This window comes from Siniperca chuatsi, linkage group LG19, assembly GCF_020085105.1.
Source record: "Siniperca chuatsi isolate FFG_IHB_CAS linkage group LG19, ASM2008510v1, whole genome shotgun sequence".
Lineage (NCBI taxonomy): Eukaryota > Metazoa > Chordata > Actinopteri > Centrarchiformes > Sinipercidae > Siniperca > Siniperca chuatsi.
This window is the reverse complement of record NC_058060.1, coordinates 20,735,979-20,755,462: the sequence shown is the minus strand read 5'-3', so window position 1 is coordinate 20,755,462 and position 19,484 is coordinate 20,735,979. Positions and strand designations below refer to the sequence as shown.

General features: G+C 39.6%; 1 protein-coding gene across 5 annotated transcripts in view; it reads right to left on the bottom strand.

The window, feature by feature from the left end:
- The window catches only part of LOC122866543 (rho GTPase-activating protein 21-like), an 84,271-nt gene that overhangs the window by 38,936 nt on the left and 25,851 nt on the right, over positions 1-19,484 (bottom strand). For 2 of the 5 annotated variants that reach the window (XM_044176305.1, XM_044176307.1), the window contains exons 1-2: positions 7,119-7,702; positions 1,966-2,154 (exon numbers count right to left, since the gene is read on the bottom strand). In XM_044176305.1, the coding sequence (XP_044032240.1) occupies positions 1,966-2,154; positions 7,119-7,430 (501 nt within the window). In that variant the 5' untranslated portion in view covers positions 7,431-7,702. Of the gene's footprint in view, positions 1-1,965; positions 2,155-7,118; positions 7,703-19,484 lie in introns of those variants that run through there. The other 3 variants (XM_044176308.1, XM_044176309.1, XM_044176306.1) reach the window with 2 other exon arrangements.

Genomic DNA, 19,484 nt, shown 5'->3' with positions numbered 1-19,484 from the left:
CATAAACCAATAATTATTTTCATTATCGATTAATCTACCGATTATTTTCTCGATTAATCGGTTAATTCTTTGAAATGTCAGAAAAAAGTGAAAAATTACAATTTCTCACAATCACATTTTCCTAAAGCGTCTTAAAAAGTCTTATTGTGTCCAATCAAAAATCCAAAAAAAAAAAAAAAAACAAAAAAAAAAAAACAAACCCAAAGACATTCAGTTTACTGTGACCTAAGATAAAGAAAAGCAGCAAGTTCTCACAATTGGGAAGTTGGAACTAAGAATTTTTGGCTTTTTTGCTTTTGCTTTTTGTTTTATGTAAAACGATGAATCAATTATAAAAATAGTTGCCGATCAAGTGGCTGTCGATCAACTAATCCATTAATCGACTTATTGTTGCAGCTCTATCAGAATGTATAGAGATGTGAAGTGGGAGGAGCTATTTTGGGAAGCTAAAAATGATGGTGTTGAGAAAACTGAAAACACAATCTGTAGCTTCACTTTTAAATTCTGGGTCAGTTTTAGATGAATTCACCGCTGTGGTGCCATGTTTTGTTCCAAACTGCAATAATTAAGTATTCTCCATGGCAACAACAACAGAGACTTGTGGGTTAGGGTTTGGCTGATGGCAGACAGTCATCGACCACAGAACCCTCTACCATCGTAACATCATGACCCCAAAGAAAGTGTGTAAAAAATGATAGTACCTTTAGGAGAAGCCCCCCCCCCAATCGCAATGTTTCACTGTGGACATCGTAATATGCCCATTAAGTAGATATCGCCCAACCCTGTAATATTTGACAGAGCATGATTTCTCAGAAACCCATTTGAAATAATTAAAACTGGTGGCCATAACATAAACCCATAGGGTCATTACATTATTCAGTAGAGTCCCTGGTTCCTGTGTTAATTAACACTGAGGATATCATTAAAATAACAATTTGAAATGGGAATACAGAATGGGGAAAAACACTTCCTCCCACTTCACAACTCTGTTGCACAAAGGAAATTGAGGAGCTCCTCACTGCTGGAAAGAATTACAACAAGTGGTGGATGGTGATGAAAGAGCTTCAGGAAGATCTCAAAACAGCAAAAACAGTATGCTATGATAATTAGTACATACTGTATGCAGTTATTAAGTATGGAACCGGGACATATCTCTAATGTCCCAACAGCACTAAATACTGTAGTGTTTGTCTAGGGCTGTGTTCAAACAGCAGCTGAAAGTCATAATTATTATTATAAATTATGTTTTCCACTCGTGTCACAAAAGTCTGATGTTCTCTAATCATTGCAGAAACTAAAAAGCTAAATAAAGTCACAATTTATTATTACAATCTGAACAACACTGACCAGTAGTTACAGTTTTTGGGCCCTTGACAGTGAGGCCAGAGTTAGCATGGAGGACAAGTGACAGGTATTTGGAGAAAGGCCTTGATTCAGTCGAAATTTCAAAGCACAAGTTGTAATCTGTTTTTTTTTTTTAAACACAAACAATTTTCAACACTCCTAGAGTCCATGTGAAGATTATATTTACTTTGTCCGATCAAATGCGTAATATACAGTTACTGCAGGGGTCTGGATCAGCTATTGGGTAATGCATTCAGTCCCAAAAATCTATTTTCTATCTTAAACTATATGTCAAAATAAAGTTTTATTTCCTTAAACAACTGCCTGTGGCCTGATATTATTTCATCTGTTTCTAATATAATGTCTCTTTTAGCAAAGATTTTTATGACAGTGTCTTAAATTAAGTCAGATCTTCCTACTGGCCTGAGGCTTACTCACTTGATTCAACAAAAGTTATTTAATTATGAAACGTCAGTATATTTTCTTACCCAACTGTCAGAATTTCTTGCTTATTTTAAAAATGATTCAGCTCAAATTTCATTAAATGCTGTGCAGGTTGTTTTGTTTTGATATATTTAGGTCATGGTGTTGTCAAAGGGGTAAGACACGATGTTCTGTCACCTTTAGAGAGTTGTGGACGGCAGACTCAGGCGGGTAGACGATGAAGTGTCGCAGTGTGAAGCCGAAGCCCTGGGAGGTTCGGCGCAGGTTAAGCGTTTTGGGCCCCGGCCAGGAAAAAGGCTCCTCCTCGGCCCCGGGAGAAGCCATGGCCGATGCCTCGCTCTGATCACGCCCATCCTTCTGCTTGGCCTGAAAGGAGGACAAACAAACACAAAATGTCAGTACTGATCTTCAGAACATTAACAGTGTGTAGAACCTGCACTGCGTTGTCGACACGGATAGAAACTGGAAAGGACAGGAACACTCCTTTTAGGAAATAGGCTTATGCCTTCTTGTTTAGAGTTAGATGAGAAGATTGATACCACTCATGTCTACATGGCAAATACAAGGCTACCAGAAGCCAGTTAGCTTAGCTAGCATAAAGACTGAAAACACATTTGGACAGAAGCATGCTAGCTGTTTCCCCCTGTTTCCAGTCTTTCTGCTAAGCTAAGCTAACCGGGCCACTGGCTGTAGCTTCTTATTTAACATACTGACATGAGTGTGGTATTGATCTTGTCTTCTAACTCTTAACCATGCTGATGAATGCAAAAAAATAGAAAAAAATGTATTAAAGTAACTGGCTGTCAACCTTTTTTTCTTCTGACCTTTTTGCTGAAAATTAAGCAATGCCTACTTGTGAACCCTCATCACAGGTTATGGCCTTAGTGTGGAGAAGAATTGTAAGCAGTTCAACTAAAGCGTAATTTTTCTTTTGTTTTTTTTTATTTGAAGGACTTTTAGAGGCCTATCAGGTGAAACTATCCTGTATTTAACAAGAAAAAAATTGATAAAAGTCAGAAAAATTATACATGATGTGTAACAAAAATATTTTTCCCCTTAAGTATTTATCACCTCCCACAAAATGTATCTTGGGACTGCTTGGGCAGTCTTGACAACCCAGGTTAGAAACAACTGCTGTAGATGATGCACCGCTCCACAACAAAGAAATCAAATGTGGTTGTGAAAATAATGACACGCTGATAGTAAAATTGCCATTTCCATGTGTTCACTGTTGAGAACAAACTCTCAGCCATGAAAAAAGTACAGTCACTCCATTCACTTCACCCCTGGTAATTGTGTAAAGAAAAGTTGTTTTGCTAAAACAAAGAAAAGTGTGTTTTCATAGATGAAACAGCCCATGGCTAAGCATAGATCTTATTAATCAACTTGATCTAAAAACACAAGAAATCCCCTGTTGGTGATTCTTCAGTTATCAGGCTAGGCTTTACAGAATAACAAGGTATCATTTTGTGGTCAAGGCTTACGCTTTTGGGAATAAGAAGAAAGAGTAAACAAGAGGGTTCATTGTTAAAAGGTTGTAGGGTGTTTCTGTGTTAAGTAATACTTCATAAATAAATGATAACATATTGGCTGTAGACTGTAACCTGCAAAAAAGGCTGATTTTGAATAAGTGGAGCAGGTTTGACCTGCACCCTTTCTGCTGTCTGTCATCACAAACACTATGGCTGATTGATCACAGTGAACATTTAAATGTCGGGAATATAAGAATTGTGAGAAAGTAATTACCTTTCTGAAACCACACAAACATACAGCATATATATATATATATATATATATATATATATATATATATATATATAAACTCAAATTTTCAAACAAAATCAAATCACCCCTTTTCCACCACAACATCATTAGTGCGTCTTGGGATTATTCTATTGATTAACTGTGTTAACTTTTCTGGACCTGATCTGTAATTTTAGTTCACATACATTAAGTGTCACAGAGCTCAAAATATTCCCTGACTCTTAATGCCGTCAGCAGTTAAACAAAAAAAAACTAAAATAGTCTCAAATACCAGCAAACTGATCTCCTCTGCTGCTGTGACCTGTCTAATTGTGAGAAATATACTGTACAGTATATGTATATGCACACCCGGTATCCTTAGATGAAAACAATAAGAAAATGCAGTCAAATAATTTTGTTCCTAACTTGTGGTTAATGTCAGTGATCACAATATCCATCAACATAATCAGGATTGTCATTTAAGCCAGATTTGTATTGCCCAGATGTCCACACAACTATACATATGGCTTTAGTTATTGCACATTTGGGGCTTTGCAGGGCTATTTGGCATGTTTGCATGATGACAAACTTATCTTCTACATTCCTACTGTGACTAAAAACAACCCTTAAATGCTGGCAGCTCTCAGCTTGCGTACTATGCCTACATAACACAACACATGCTCCACATCGGCAGCAAAACTCTGATTTTCAGTGTTCTGTAACATAAGCTGTTTATTAAAAAAACAAAGTGTTTACGCTAAGTCGGTTTCAAATGGCAACTGTAGCTAAGCTGAAAATACCGTGAGTCACTCTAGTTTACGTTCAAGACCCTCTTTTCCTGAAGATGATGTTACAAGACCTGAGAAAAACACACAGAAATACACACATGCACAGAGGGGGTATTGGTGGTCATATATTAGATCTAATCTTAGAGATTGCATTTTGATGAAAGGCTCAAAATAATGATGCAGGGCTGCAACTGACAATTATTTTCTTTACTGATTCATGGAGAAAATATTCTGTAGATTAACTGATTAATTGTTTGGTCTAAAAAATGTCAGAAAAATAGTAAAAAATATCCATCACATCTAAGGAGACGTCTTCTAATGTCTTGTTTTGTCCGACTAACAGTCCAAAACCCAAAGATATTCAGTTTATTGTCAAAGAAGACAGCAAGTATTCATATTTGGAACCAGAACAGAAGCTGCTGCCAATGAAGTTTTGCTTAAAAACAATTACTTTAACAATTAATTGATTATCAAAATAGTAATAGAGACAATTATATATTATATATTTTTGTGACCCCCCAAAACATTCTTAAAGAACACGTAAAGACATCCAACTAACTTACAGCAAAAGTGAGAACAGACTAGTAAAGCTGAAACGATTAATCTATTAGTTGAACAGAAAATTAATCAGCCACTATTTTTAGTAATTAGTAAAGGCATTTTTCAAGCAAAAATGGCAAAAACAAATACTGTTCTACCCTCTCAAATTTAAGGATTTGCTGCTTTTCCTTCATAAATTATTGTGACCTTAGAGTTTCGGACCATTGGTTGGACAAATCAGTCAATTTGAATATGTCACAATGGTGTGATGGTCATTTTTTATTATTTTGTGACATTTTAGAGACCGAACGATTAAATAATGAATCAAGAAAATACCTGGCAGATTAATTGATCATGAAATAAGCGATAGTTGCAGCCCTGCAAACAAGTATCATTTTCTTAAGGAGAGATTTTTGGTATTTCAATTCAGTGCTGCAATAGTCCAAACATTTCAAGAACTTTACAACCCAGTTTTATCATTACCCTAAACATACAACAGAAAATATTCTGTAACTCTAAAACACAACGACGCCATATTGCGCCATCACTGAGAAACACTCCGACCTCTCCTGTTGCTGCGAGCTGTGTGAGCAGTGAGACTTCTGTCACATCCATCATCAAAGTAATGATGGAGCTGAACCACTGCACCACAGGGCATGCATTAGCGGTTATTGCTAACACTACCATAGTGACTCCAGGCTACGACAGCCTGCCAAGAGTTTCAGCCTCAACCCAGATCTCTACACAGGCTCTTCTCCTACCAAAATACATCTTAGGTGTGGATCCAAAACAGAGACATTCTCCCCACCACCCCTCTGGGTTCTCTATCCACACATCTCCTCTGCTTGTCTGGGAGCAGCAGATGTAGAGGCCTCCAGAGAGTGGGATGGGTGTGGGCTTTATGGTATGACTGGTGAAATCACCACCAATACCCAGTGGTGTGGAGCTGGAAGTAAGCCACAGTCCACAATGTAACAGAGAGGAGAGGAGAGCTGACAGTCCAATTCAGCTGTTTGTTTTGATTACATGCTTAAAATTTTATGTTGTATTATGCAGTAGCTAAGCCATTTGGCTCAAATGCCCCATAACTGAGGAGGACACACACACAATTTTCCATCTCTCTCTCTCTCTCTCTCTCTCTCTCATTACTATATAAAATGTTGAATTATACAACAAGAGAAGCAGCAGCATAATACAGTGTGAAGGGAAACTACTGCTGCATGGTGCTGCTATAGATTCCCACAATGCCTCAGTAAAACACAGTCATATTCAAAAAGGTACAATACTGTAAATCTGCTCCAAACAAGCTCACACAATTACCTGATAAATACTACTCAATTATGCATGCAATCTGTTCATGAAAACAGTCACCATTATGTGTACACTGAGGGTTTGATCTGTGTGCTGCCATATGGCGCCGTGGCCTACAGGATGGTGCATTTGCATGCCTATCCCTGCTTCTTTATGTATATGAGATGAGGAATTTGAATGACATTACTTGTGGACTCAGCTTTTCACCACACTATTTCTTTTTCCTGTTTTTTTTAGTCTGTGAGTCACCCCTGGGTCATCTGACCTCATGGATGCTACCTCTTTCATTCCTTCTCGCCTTTTGTTGCCATCTCTCCCTCTCTGACCACAGACATTAGTCACCCTCAAACACTATACCATTGGAAAATATGCCTTCAACTCCCTACTTTGGTCCATGACTGAACAAAGACTTCATTCCATTAAGCTTCAGTCCATGCTACATAAAAAAGTAATGGTTGTTTTTATTTTAAAAGAAATTCTGAAAATGAGGCTGCCATATATGGACAGCTGGAAAACAAACCATATCTTCCTCTGACAACATAGAACAAAGTGTCACTCCGAAACCCCCAAAGGGACCAACAATAAACAAAACCTAAAACCCAAACACACACCCAGACACACTCACATTACAAAAGATATCGGTCAGTGAAACAGAACTGCCCTGCTGCTGCAGAGCAGGATGACGCACACGAAATTCCACAGACAGCACAACAAAGTGTAGCCGCCCCTCTCCTCCCCTCTCAAATGCTTCCTATGTAAACCTATAAGCCTCTGCCAGACACTGATATCGCCTAAACACATATTTCAGCCTGACTGGCTGAAATATGTGTTACAGTTTTGAGGCATTCCTAAATGCCTCAAAACTGTAACAAAACTTGCCACGGACCTCCTCAAAATGTCAATTCACAAGGATGCTCTCCATCTTTTTTCCTACATAACTGTCCTTACCCGAGATCGGACACAGTTCTTCCTGGAGGCTTCTCTGAGCCGAGCCCAGGACACGCTGCGATTAGGACTGGTGAGCCCCAGTTCCACTTCTCCCCAGTAGGCTCTGGCCAAAAGCTGGAACCAAAGACAGTAAGGCTCTGACAGGCAGCCGTCCACCCCGGCCAGCCGTGCCCAGGGACAACCTCCAGATGACGGGGATGGAGAGAGGGAGCAGCACCCTTCAGCATTCACGTCCACATCCCGCAGGTCTGGGTGATCCTTCAGAGGAACTGGCTTACAGCCTGGAGGTAGCCCGTTCCTCTGGGCCAGCATGGCATAGCCAGGTCTGAGGTGGTTAGCCCAAATGGCAGAATAGATGAAAACTATCCTCAAAAATGCTCTGGTGTCTGTCTTTTTGGTTCCTCTCTTCTTCTAGATAGCCTACTTCAAGCTTCTGGTTGTGTCCATTCTGCACCTCCTTTCTCCCTCAGTCAGTCTTTTAACTGTTTATTCTGGTTTTAGTTCGGAGAAACAGGGCTGTTCCTCTGGTCGTCCCAGAGACACATGATGTTTCCACTCAGCCGAGAGGAGAGTACAGCAGCTGAGTGCACTGCAGAGAGCCCAGGCCGACTGACTGACGCACCCACCCACTCACCACACAAAACTCTCTCTGAAGTATGCACACACATATATTCACATACACACACCAGGCAGCCTGAAGTGAATTCTCTTCCTTTCCTGGCTCCGCCATCTCTCTCTCTAACTCACCAACTCACCTCTCCTGCTGCCAACCTTTAAAACTTTTAGCTGTTGTGCGCTTGCCTCAACACAGGCACACAAACAGACTCACGTGTTGAGGCTAATCAATAAATCATAAGAACAAATGAAAGGAGAAGATGAGGCGCACACACAAGTCAAAGGTAAGTTAAATAGGAGGAACATTAAAAAGTTTTTAGAGAAGGAAGCACAAGCAGCACAAAGTTGCTATCTGAAAGGAAATTAGATTGTTTTCACAGCCAGTGGAGGAAGTCAAGTGGGGCTAATACAGATAAGAAAGCATATGGGTTCTGTGAAATCTTTAAGGCACAAAAATGTACAGCCGACCCACCCGCCTCTGCATGCCTGCAGCTCATCTGGCAACTACAAAGAACTAATGTCTGGGTGGCAGGCTTGGTGGTCAGAGAGACTACCACAAGTTGCATAAACACACAGTAACTCCTGTATATTTTGGATTTATTTTTTTGTTTATTTAACAGGGACCATACAGATAAACATTGTTACATAAGGATAAGCAATGCAACAGATGTAATGCATATAAGTTGTCTAATTTTCGGCCCTGGTTAGGCTTATTTCAGGGATTTCTTCCTTTGTGTGCCAGATGATTGGTAAAAAAACAAAGTGTAACATAAGAATGAAATTAGTCATAAGCCAGGTTTGGTGATTACTACACAATCAGATGATAGAGATTTGTAAATCAGTAAAGAGTTTGCTATAAAATGTATATAAATCCATTCCTTTAACTTGACACACATACTCACATGCCCATAGATACATTGGAAGCACTGTTGGACTCTTAAAAATTGTTCCTCCTGTCCATACTGGCTGCAAAAAGATTCCTTTCTGAATAACAATCTCAGTGTAAGTGATTGGGGGGGTCCAGTCTTTATTTTGTGTAAAAATGTATTCCAAACTTCAGCTGAAGCTAACGAGCATAACTGCTCCTTTCAGGTATTTCATTCACTAAATTAGCAAAAAAAACAGACATTTCAATCTGATTTTTCAACTGAATTTACAAGAAGTTTACTATATCACAAAATATATTGCACTTACAAAATAAAATAGCAACTACAATGAAGGAAAATGTTATCTATATTGCTCACACCCACTCTTAAAGCCCCAACACACCTACAGCCCATCTACACAGGTGCTTCTTCTCAAGATTGTCTGGATTACAGACTGCTTGGTTAACAGCTCCCTCACTCGTTTTGTTGCATCTGTTAGGGCAGGACAATTTACGCCGTTATCATTGTTATTAGTTCATAGAGTTTGGTTGACATCACTTATTTCCCATCATAGCTCCACCCAACTTCAAACCTGACTTTAGGTCTAATCAGTAAGAGTGATTATAAACACTTGTGTGTAAAATAACAAAAATTAGACCAAATTCATCCTTTGTTAAACTAAATTTTAGGTTTCATGTGTCACCAAGGATTATCTAGCTTCACCAACAAGTTTGTGGATGTGATTTTCCAACAAAGGTCTGTTACAAACAAGCTCTGGAATCTCAAACTATGGACAATGGGAACAAATCTAGACAAGTGCCACAAACCCAAAGATCCCATAATGGCTAATCACCTTGACCATGACAGTGAAACCCTACTTCCTCACTCAGGACAATCGGCTGTGAATTAGAGCTTAAGTGAACATGTAAATCTAAACTCAACCAATTCTCCGTACGTAAGAGGCCAGCCATGCCACAAGGTAATATCCTCCTCAATACTTTGAGGTAAACAAAATTACACAGACTTGGCAACAGCTTTTATTTTAGTAGCAGTGAGATGGTTGGGAGCAAGATGGACTCAGCCCTGATACCTTTTAGTAAATCTCTCCGGTAGAGAGCAGGGCCAAAACATCAATTTAATATTTAATCACATTTTCATCTCAGGACTCTCTAGAGCTTCTGTGCTGCTCCAACAGCAACATCAGGACTCTGTGCTGTGATATGGCCTGTTACTAAATGTTGAATAAGTCTCTGTAACGTTGCTAAAGGACAATGAATCCATCTTTAGTCTCCAGGGTGAGTTATTAGTTGAAAAGATTGTGCCTTAATCGTACGTTTACTGGTTCACGTCCAACAACAGCTAATGCACGTCCGTCAACAGCCGGTGTGGTTTGTAAAGTCGCTCTGGTTGAGAGCGTCTGCTAAATAGCAAAAACGTAAATACCAGTCTATTTTGATTCTGAGGAATATTTGCCATCCAAGACAGCGGCGACCATGAAAACAACATCAGGAACCCAGTCGTGGAATGTTCCCTCTCAGCGTTTTGTTATGAGCATCTTGTTACCACATTCACTCAGCTCAATATAGCATGTGGTATTCTGTATGGAAAAGGCGGCAGAAATAGAAGTAGCCAAACAGTTGAGACACTTGACTTGGAAGCCAAAACAAGGATTAAGTCTCACAAGAATGGTTATATATGAGAACTGTACAGTCTGTACTGCATATATAAGTGAATATGCGAGAATGTCATGTGTTGTTTCCATTTCTACAAAGCATTACAAGCCCACATTACGATTAGAGGTACAATTTCCAGCCAAACAATACTTCTTACCTTCACTAATACATTTCAGACCGTTAAAGGGTTTCAGACCACATCATATATGTCTCTAAATTCCTGTAAATCTAAAACACATGAAAAGAAAAAAGATCCCTGAATGGAATTCCTGTTGGCAAGGAAGTGGATTTGGTGCCATTCAGACACAAAAACTAAACATGCCGCCCAGAAATATTATGCTGTTGTCAGGGCAACAAACCAGACCACAACAATGTCAGCCACTGGACTGGGGTGTTCTCTGTGGGCACTCATGTGATTTCGTGTACATGTTTATGTATAGATCCGTGTGTCTAAGGGCGTCATATGAAGGCCAGCAAAAAGTGTTGCGAAGGTGATTTGAGGCTTGAAACTGGCCATCCATCTCACTCCTGCAGATTTGACACGCGTTATTAGAGTTGAGGATGGACATGTTTGCTACGGCTCAATGTGCAAATACAGAGCAAAAGTGAAAGGAAGGATTTATGTGTGTGTCCTGGATTTAGCTGTGCTCTGTTTGTTTTACTAGTGGGGAAACTGGATCATGTTTTAACATCTGGGCAGAATTGACACAGCTTTAAGGATAATTCAGGTCATCTCAGGTATTGTTGTTGCAGAGTAAAGTAAGCAGAGGAGGCATTTTAATGTATTACAGTAAACAATGCAAGGACTTTGTTTACAGAGATGTGTCATGGCAATATTCATTACTTGAACACAAAAGATCAGAAAAATGCTGACAATAATTACCATGAACAATATACTGTATAAGAAGGTGTACCCTTGATGCTTTTACGTTATCATTTAGGCCCTGCAACTACAACTATTTAAATTTAGACACCTCAAACATCTTGGGCAGATCGGATAGCTATCCCATCTCAAAAAAGCTAAGTGTGAATGCATCCAAGAAGCATTCTGAAAGGATTTGAAATCCGTCTGTTACGCCAGATGTTGAAAAGGTGTAAATGCATCCATCTCTCCAAGACGGCAATGTAGTCTTTACTCCTACCAAGTACAACTACAGTAGTAAGCGGGGAAATAGCCACTTACAGTGTCTGTCCCATAATATCCACTTCTTCTAATAAATCCATGATCTGCCCCTGTGATAAAGGCAGCTGAAGTTACACCAAAATTAGTGTCACCAAAGCAACTTTTCTTCCTGTCTCAAGGACCTTCAGTGATTTTGCCACATACGGCCATAAATAAGTACTTATCTAATCCATGATTAATATGACAATTGAAAGACATGTGGGTGAGAGCCAGTGAAGACAGTAAAACTTCTGGCCGGAGTCTATAAATTCGATTCATCTGGAGATGCATATATGTGGCTAAGTGTAAACAAAAGTGTATTAAACTGCATGTGGATTTTTTCCAAATATGAGACACTTGAAATTAAACTTTAACGTAAATGGGGTCTATTATCAACTAATCTGTTGACTTTTTTTCCAATTAGTTGATTAATTGTTAAAATGTCAGACAATAGGGAAAATGCTCTACACAATTTCCCAGAGCCCAAAGTGACGTCCTCAAATTGCATATTCTGGCTGTCCAACAGTGAAAAATCCAAATGTATTCACTTTACGTTGATATAAAACAGAGAAAAGCAGCAACAGGTTAATGGGATGACGGCCATGTTCAAACACACAATAAACTGGCCACAGCTCTTTAACACCAGCTAGGAAAATGCTTTGAAGAAATTTATGAGATCTCACAGAGGTGTAAATTGTACACTGTACATTGTACAATTTAACACTGTCCATCCCAGAAAAGCAACAATAACAAATAATACCAGCGTAGGACCAGTTGATAACATCGACTTAAGCATGGCTACAGACGCCTGTGAAATTCTACCAGCAGGTGTGGAGGGCGGTACTATGAATAACCAACATACAGAGGGTTTACTGATGTTTGTGTTGTAACATTTAGAGGCCAACACAGCGCAATTCAGTCTTGGAGTCCCCCTGCTGATAATTCTGCAAATGGCCTTGTGGCTTCACACAACATCACATGCAGGGCCAAATACAACATTCAGACTTCGGCTGTGGTGAAATAAAGACAAGGATGGAGAAATCAACAAGCTTTTTAGAGGCTGGTGTGGGGGTTTTAAGACCACTCATGAGTCTTGCTGAAACACCAGGGCAGGCAAGTCCAGTTTGTGCATTTGGAAAAGGCTACAGAAACAAAACGGGTTAGAGGAAAAGTTGCTGTTGTGTCTTTTACGTTTACATTGAAAGCAGTACGCCAACACTTACCACAGAAAGTCGCTGACAGCCAAAGTTGTGTTCCCTGAGATGTGAAACTCATTTCAGATGTTTACATATCTGGAGAACACAACACAATGAAATCCAGGTTGTTCCATGAGGCCGTTTCATTTTAATCTACTCAAATCTTGGAGTCTAGGATTTATTAGATGATTATCTGCAGCTCTGATTTGTGTAACAAAGGAAAAAAAGGTCCGTGGTCTGTAAGCAGCTGACAGGATCTTTGGATGGGGATTAAAGACACAAGGCACCGACAGGGCTCTAAAAACTACAATAAGTAATTCTGAAGTCTCCACTCGGTGCTCGTGTGTGACCAACTTTATGTATCTGCGGCTCTGTGTGTGTGTGTGTGTGTGTGTTGTGTGTGTGTATGTCTGTGTGTGGTACAGAGAGCGAGAAGAAAAGAGAAAGTCCTGCAGGAGGATTAGGCTCGATTCGGGGTGGCTTTTCAGGACTCCTGGCGGGTGTAAGATCTAATCTGGACCTGCTGCATCTGTGCTCCGCGAGGTATGGCTTACTGTAACAAAGGACTGACTAATGAGGGCCAGGGAACAGACTGCTCCCACTATGCACTCACACCACTGCACACCCATAAAGCCCTCCTTCATACGGCCCTCAGGGGGTACTGAGAGGTATGAACCTCAAATTCGACTACCCTGGGGATGTAGCAGGCTGCCCATCGCTGATCAGGCAGATACTGGAGCAGACTGATCTCGTTTCAGGCTCAGGTAAGTGCCTCAATCTGAGTGTAGGAGGCAATGAATGAGTCAGGTACTAAATATGAGGGCCTATAATATAATTTCACTGCACCCTCATTTGCCAATACACTAGGAGGAGGGGAGGGTGTTCTGGGTGTTCACATATAAAGCCAGACTTTCTTTCCTGGAGGGCAGGGAAGAAACTGAGACAGTAGATGAGGAAAAAGAAAGTGAGTGAGAGAAGCTGTTTGCAGTTGGGAATATTATAAACAGACTGCTTAAAGCAATGAAAGAAATGTAAAATCTGGAACATGCTACATGGCAAGCTTTTCCTTTTGGTCAGTTTAAGGAGAAAATAAAATTGTAGCAGCAACACAAAACATATCCTGATAAGGTTTCACACAGTTTATGTTTTAGTAAGTGCTGAAACAATTAGTCAATCAATTATTCCGTTGACAGAACATTAAAGTGCTATAAATTATATTTTCATAATAATGTATCAAATGACAAAAGTGGCAATGTGAAAGGGGTCGCTTGTAGTGATGAACCTATAGAGAATCATCTGAATCTGTAGTTCCCCTCATCTTTACGAAGCTTTATAGTGACTTTCAGCTAACTGTTTAGCTGTCCGGCCCACAACTTTAATAATTTAAATAATTTACCAAGCAAGTCAAACATTTGCTGATTACAGCTCCTCAAATCTAAGGATGTTCTGCATTTCTCTGCTTTATGTCATTGTAAATTGAAAATCTCAGTTTTTCACCTTCCTTTTGACACATAAAAACAAGAAATTTGAGTGAGTCAACTTGGGCTCTGGGAAATCATAATTTCCATTTCAATACACTGGAGGCCAATCACGCACAAAGTGTAATGAGTACACTAGCCGCCACTGTCATCCAATTATCCTGCTTCTAACATGCAGTAGTACTGCAGAAAATACATATTGTTCCTCTTGCCAAAATCACAATATTAGTTTCTAGGAGAAACCAATGTTTCCCCTATGTAACAAAAGAAAAGTTCATGCTACAACAAATGTCAAAGCTACTATTAAAAGACCCCAAGTTTAAAATCCACTAACAACACAAAGACTGCCTTTTCTCATGCATGCTTTGGTAGTGAGAAGGAAGTTGGCACCAGCTTTCCTCTCATTTTAAAAAGTATCCAACTCAAACATAAGTCATAACGCAACAACTCCAAAGGCTACCAGTTTAACTCCCTGTGAGTCATGCCCACGACATATTTATGAGTCCGTGTATCACTTCTCTTCCACTGGCAAAAACAACTATCAAAATTCACAGTTTGCTATGGAGACCATCTGTATAGGGCAGCGAAGAAACACACGACAGCACTAAGCTTCCAGTAGAAAAAATACAGGGGATTTCCTTCAAGAGTGAGCGCTGTGGCTTGGACACTAACAGGGAAGACAAAAGCCCAGAGCCCAGGGGGGGTTCGCATGAGCTTGGCGTATTAGCGAGCTCCCCAGTGAAGGAGCACTGCTTGATCTGGACAATTGTCTCCTGAGGTCCCTTGACACTTGCAGGCAAATGCCTCTGCCAATCACGCATTCAGTAGCCTGCTCATTCACTCCTCAGCAGCTGCTCTCAGACAGCGAAAAAAGGAGCAAATACGTTTCTGATGACAGCCATACCCCACCCCATCTAACACCTCTTGAATACATTTTTTTTAAACTCTCTCTCTGCCGATGTTTAATTATTGCATCTCTCCTCATCGCTCAGGCAGTTTTCCTCAGGGAGATACCACATGGTTAAGGAGAGGTGAGAGGAGAAAGAGCCTCAGATCATCAGAAAAGCGCTAATGAAGACACAGTGATACTCCTGTCAGACTGACACAGTGATGTGAGATGAGCCTGTGTTTGAGGTCAATATCAGTGGGTCAGCACGCATCATCCGACCTGCCTTTGAAACCCTGCTTCCATGCAGGTCTAACATTCTTGGCTTAAGGACGAAGGAGTATTTTTAACAACTATATGATTATTACACTGTTGCAACGTTAGCGCAGGTTTATCGAAATATTCAAAATAACAGTTGGGCACCAGACGGGAGAACAGCCATAATAATGAACCTGTCACTTTTAAATATATGGAAATAAGTCAACTTAAAGTAGTCTCTTAAATGTCCATCAATCCTAATTATTACAGGATTACTATTAGTGCTGAAACGATTAGACAATTAAAATGATCAGCTAACGTTTTTGATAGTGAATTAATTGTTTGTTAATTATCATGCAAACCATTTGTTTCCACGTTTCAAAATGTAACAATTTGCTTATTTTACCCTTTTCATAGTGAAATTATTATATTTGGGTTAACAAGCAGTATGAAGACGTAACCCTGGGCTCTGAGAAACTCTGATAGACTTTTTTCACGATTTTTGGACATTTTAAAGACTAAACGATAAAAATAATTTTAAAAAAAAAAAAAAAATAGTACTCAACCGATTTAGTATTGCACTCCTATGACATGGTCGGACTCACAATAAAGAGACAAAAAGGATCGGTGCCGCAGAACAAGAGATATCGTCTTTTTTATTCCATGCATCCCTCTTCCTTGTCAAAACATGATGCCTACATTACCCACAATGCAACTTGACCGCCGACAATTGGGTTGGAGATTCACGCGTGTTATGCTTGTAGTGGCTAATGAAGCCTGGAGCCTTTAATTAATTAATCAGAAAAATAAACAACAGATTAATTAAAAATAAAAATAGTCGTTAGCTGCAGTCCTAATAACTATAGCCCTATAATAGATATCGTGACTGACGATAACATTCTGCTCTTCTAAATCTTGGAGATTCCTGAATATCATGTAGGGTGTATACTGTTGTATTCATCTTTTATTAAGAGCTCTAATAAGCAAAAACATTTATTAAACAACTCCCATTTTATCCACACTGTCAGGTATGTACAATTTCCAGTATAAGCACTGCAGTAACCACTTTTGATAAACTTAAAGTAGACAACTCTGTTTAGCAAATATACAGATGGGTAACAGAAAGGAAAAAAAACGACATGAAGTGTCTTAGTATGGAGTCAGGTCACCACGAGCCTCCAGAACAGCTTCAGTGCTCCTTGCCAAGTCTGTGGAACTCTAGTGGAGGGATGAACACCATTCCTCCACAAGATATTCCCTCATTTATATATATATATATATATATATATATATATATATATATATATATATATATATATATATATATATATATATACATATATATATATATATATATATATATACATACATACAATCTTTATTTAATCAAGTTATATCATTGCGATCAAGATCTCTTTTGCAAGACAGACCTGAGTACAGCAGATAGAAAGAAAAACAAACATAGCCAGACATAACAAAATGACATATAGTATCAGAGATAGTCACAGACATCACTAAATAGATTTGAAGATGAAAGTTTCTATCATTTGGTCTTATGGAGATGGTGGTGGAGAGTATCGTCGTTGGTCGAAAATCATCCATAGGTGGGAAACTGGGTTGAGATCTGGTGACTGTAAAGGCCGTAGCATTTTATTCACATAATTTTCATACTCCAAACCATTCAGTGAGCACTGGTGCACGGAAGCATCTGCATTTGATATGTTTCGCCACTCTTTTATTCAGGTTTTTCCTTTAATTTGTCCCTATACCAGGCCTGGTTTAGCAGTGGTCTAAACAGCAGTAGCAGACAGTAGCAGGTGAGTGAGTGAAAACGGATTAACCTGTGTGAGCAGTCTTTATGAATGGGTCAGGTTTAACACGTCAGACACAGAGCAAGTGATTCTAGAGGGTTGGCTGAAAAACCCCCTAAGTAAAGCAGATTCACCCTACATAAGACACTACTATTCCATCCAAAACCCACCCAACACCATTAACCGCCCATGTCTGGAAACTCCACATAGACATCATAAATCAGACACGCAGACAAACACCTGATTCAAGACTCTAGGCTACTAAAATGCGAGAATAGGACGTATAGACTAACCTGTCCACCCTGAATGTAAACTAAGTCATTGAGGCTTTTCAGCCATCTGAAAGGCTCCTTTGAGAAACTGTGACACTGCTGCTAGCCAACGTGTGTGCTTCATAAAGAGCCCATATAGCAACAGTGTAAGTTGATCTTGGAATTCCCTTGGCTGAGGTTTGAGGTTGGACTGCTGTAGACTCAGAGGGAGGCTAAGGGTGGAGGGTCCACTCATTCCAGACGCGTGCCTGACGGATGCATAATTACGGTGTAATGGGTGACTACACACATGGAGGGAGAACAGCGCTCATCCAGATGCATAAACATAGCTCTGTGGTGCTCAGCATAATGAAACCTCATTCATTAAGATGTTTATCCATTAAAAAGGGGATAAAATAGTCCAGGTTGTCTGTATGGCTTAACGGCTGGAACAGGCATTTATGTAATTAATGCAAACAGAGCTGCATGACGAAAAGTAAACCAGGCTGGTTTAATGAATGGCTGACATGCATTGACCAGTACATGAGTGCAATCATGGTATGAAAAGTAAGTGAAGCTTACATTGAGTAGGGTCCTCTACTGTGATTACAACCTTTTAAAACTGGATTAATGCTGGGATGAGATTATAGTGATTTTGTGGGACTGTTTTACATGTGAGAATATCACGTGCAAAATATACACTTTAAATTTAATCTACAACACTTAGCATGGCACCAAAACATATTGATGTAATACAAATTACAATGTAAAAAACCTATGGCATTTACCTTTATTTGATATAATGACAGGAGAGAGACTGCGTGATAACATGCGACAAAGGTCCCCGGCCGAAAGCAAACCTGGAACAACGCAGTTACATGGTATGTGTCTTATACCACTCAACCACTAGGAAGCCGCCATTGTTCAGTTTATAATATTACAGACGGAATAACTACAAACAATTTAAACCATTTTTTACATTTTATACAATAAACAATTATTCCATTCACTGAAAAATTGTCTACAGATTAATCAATAATCCTCATCAGACCTACAGTACAGACATGCAAAAGCTAGTACAGCGAAGTGCACAAACACCTTTGAATGCATCAACCTAGGAAATACAAAACATGTCATCTCCTGCATCCAACCCGGCTATTCTGGTCGACTGGTGAAATATTCACAAGTGCCATTTAAAATTCATAAGCAACTGGAGAGATGCTCCCAAACTCTAAAAATACTCTTTACAGCGTAATGGAATATGAAATATTCATCTTGATATGAACTCCTTTGCCATGTCTGTCAATCTCGTGCTTACCTCTCTCACGTGCAGCGGCTGTAGCATGTGTTCCTGCCACAGTATGCTGCTGAACACTGCAGCCAAAACAGCAGCTGCTATTCTGTTGATTGTAATTACTACGGTAGAAACCCATCCCACATGACAGAGGGTTGACACACAGCTCTACAGAGGAAAGATGGGTCTGCATACAAGATTGTCTCACCACTTAATGTGACTTTTTCATGTTGTCTCTAGTGCTAAAACAATGGGTTGATCAGTCAGTTGACAGAAAATGTATCCAAAACTACTTTGATACTCGATGTTTAGGCAATTTATCAAACTAAAATGCCAAGATTTGCTTGTTCTAGCTTCTCAAGTGTGATGATTTGCTGCATTTCCCTTTTATATCATTATAAATTGAAATTGGGTTTTTGACTGTTGGTTGGACTAAACAAGCAATTTGAAGGTGTCACTTTTGGTTCTGGGAAATTGTAATTTTTTACTGTTTTTGACCCTCCGTTTCTCTTAAAGACACCACACGGGTTTTGGTGCTCTAGCTTTTATGGATAAGCTGCTTATATTCTGTTCACTTAAAGGTGAGTGTCAGCAATACTAATGTCATTGAGTTTTTGTAAAGGCATTCAGTGGACTGTAACAGATTTGGTATGGGACAGATCTGGTATTAGTTATGAAGAGAGGCGCAATGCACTGGAGCCAACACTGATGAGGGCTGTGGGACACACCCTTTAAACAAGACACACACACAGCCCTGGGCTGACCAAGAGCTGCAAATTACACCACTATTATGATCCAGCAAGAGAGGGAGTGTGAGGGAGAATGGGGAAAGAGAAAATGAGAGAAACAGACAGAAAAAGAGAGAAGAGTTCAAGA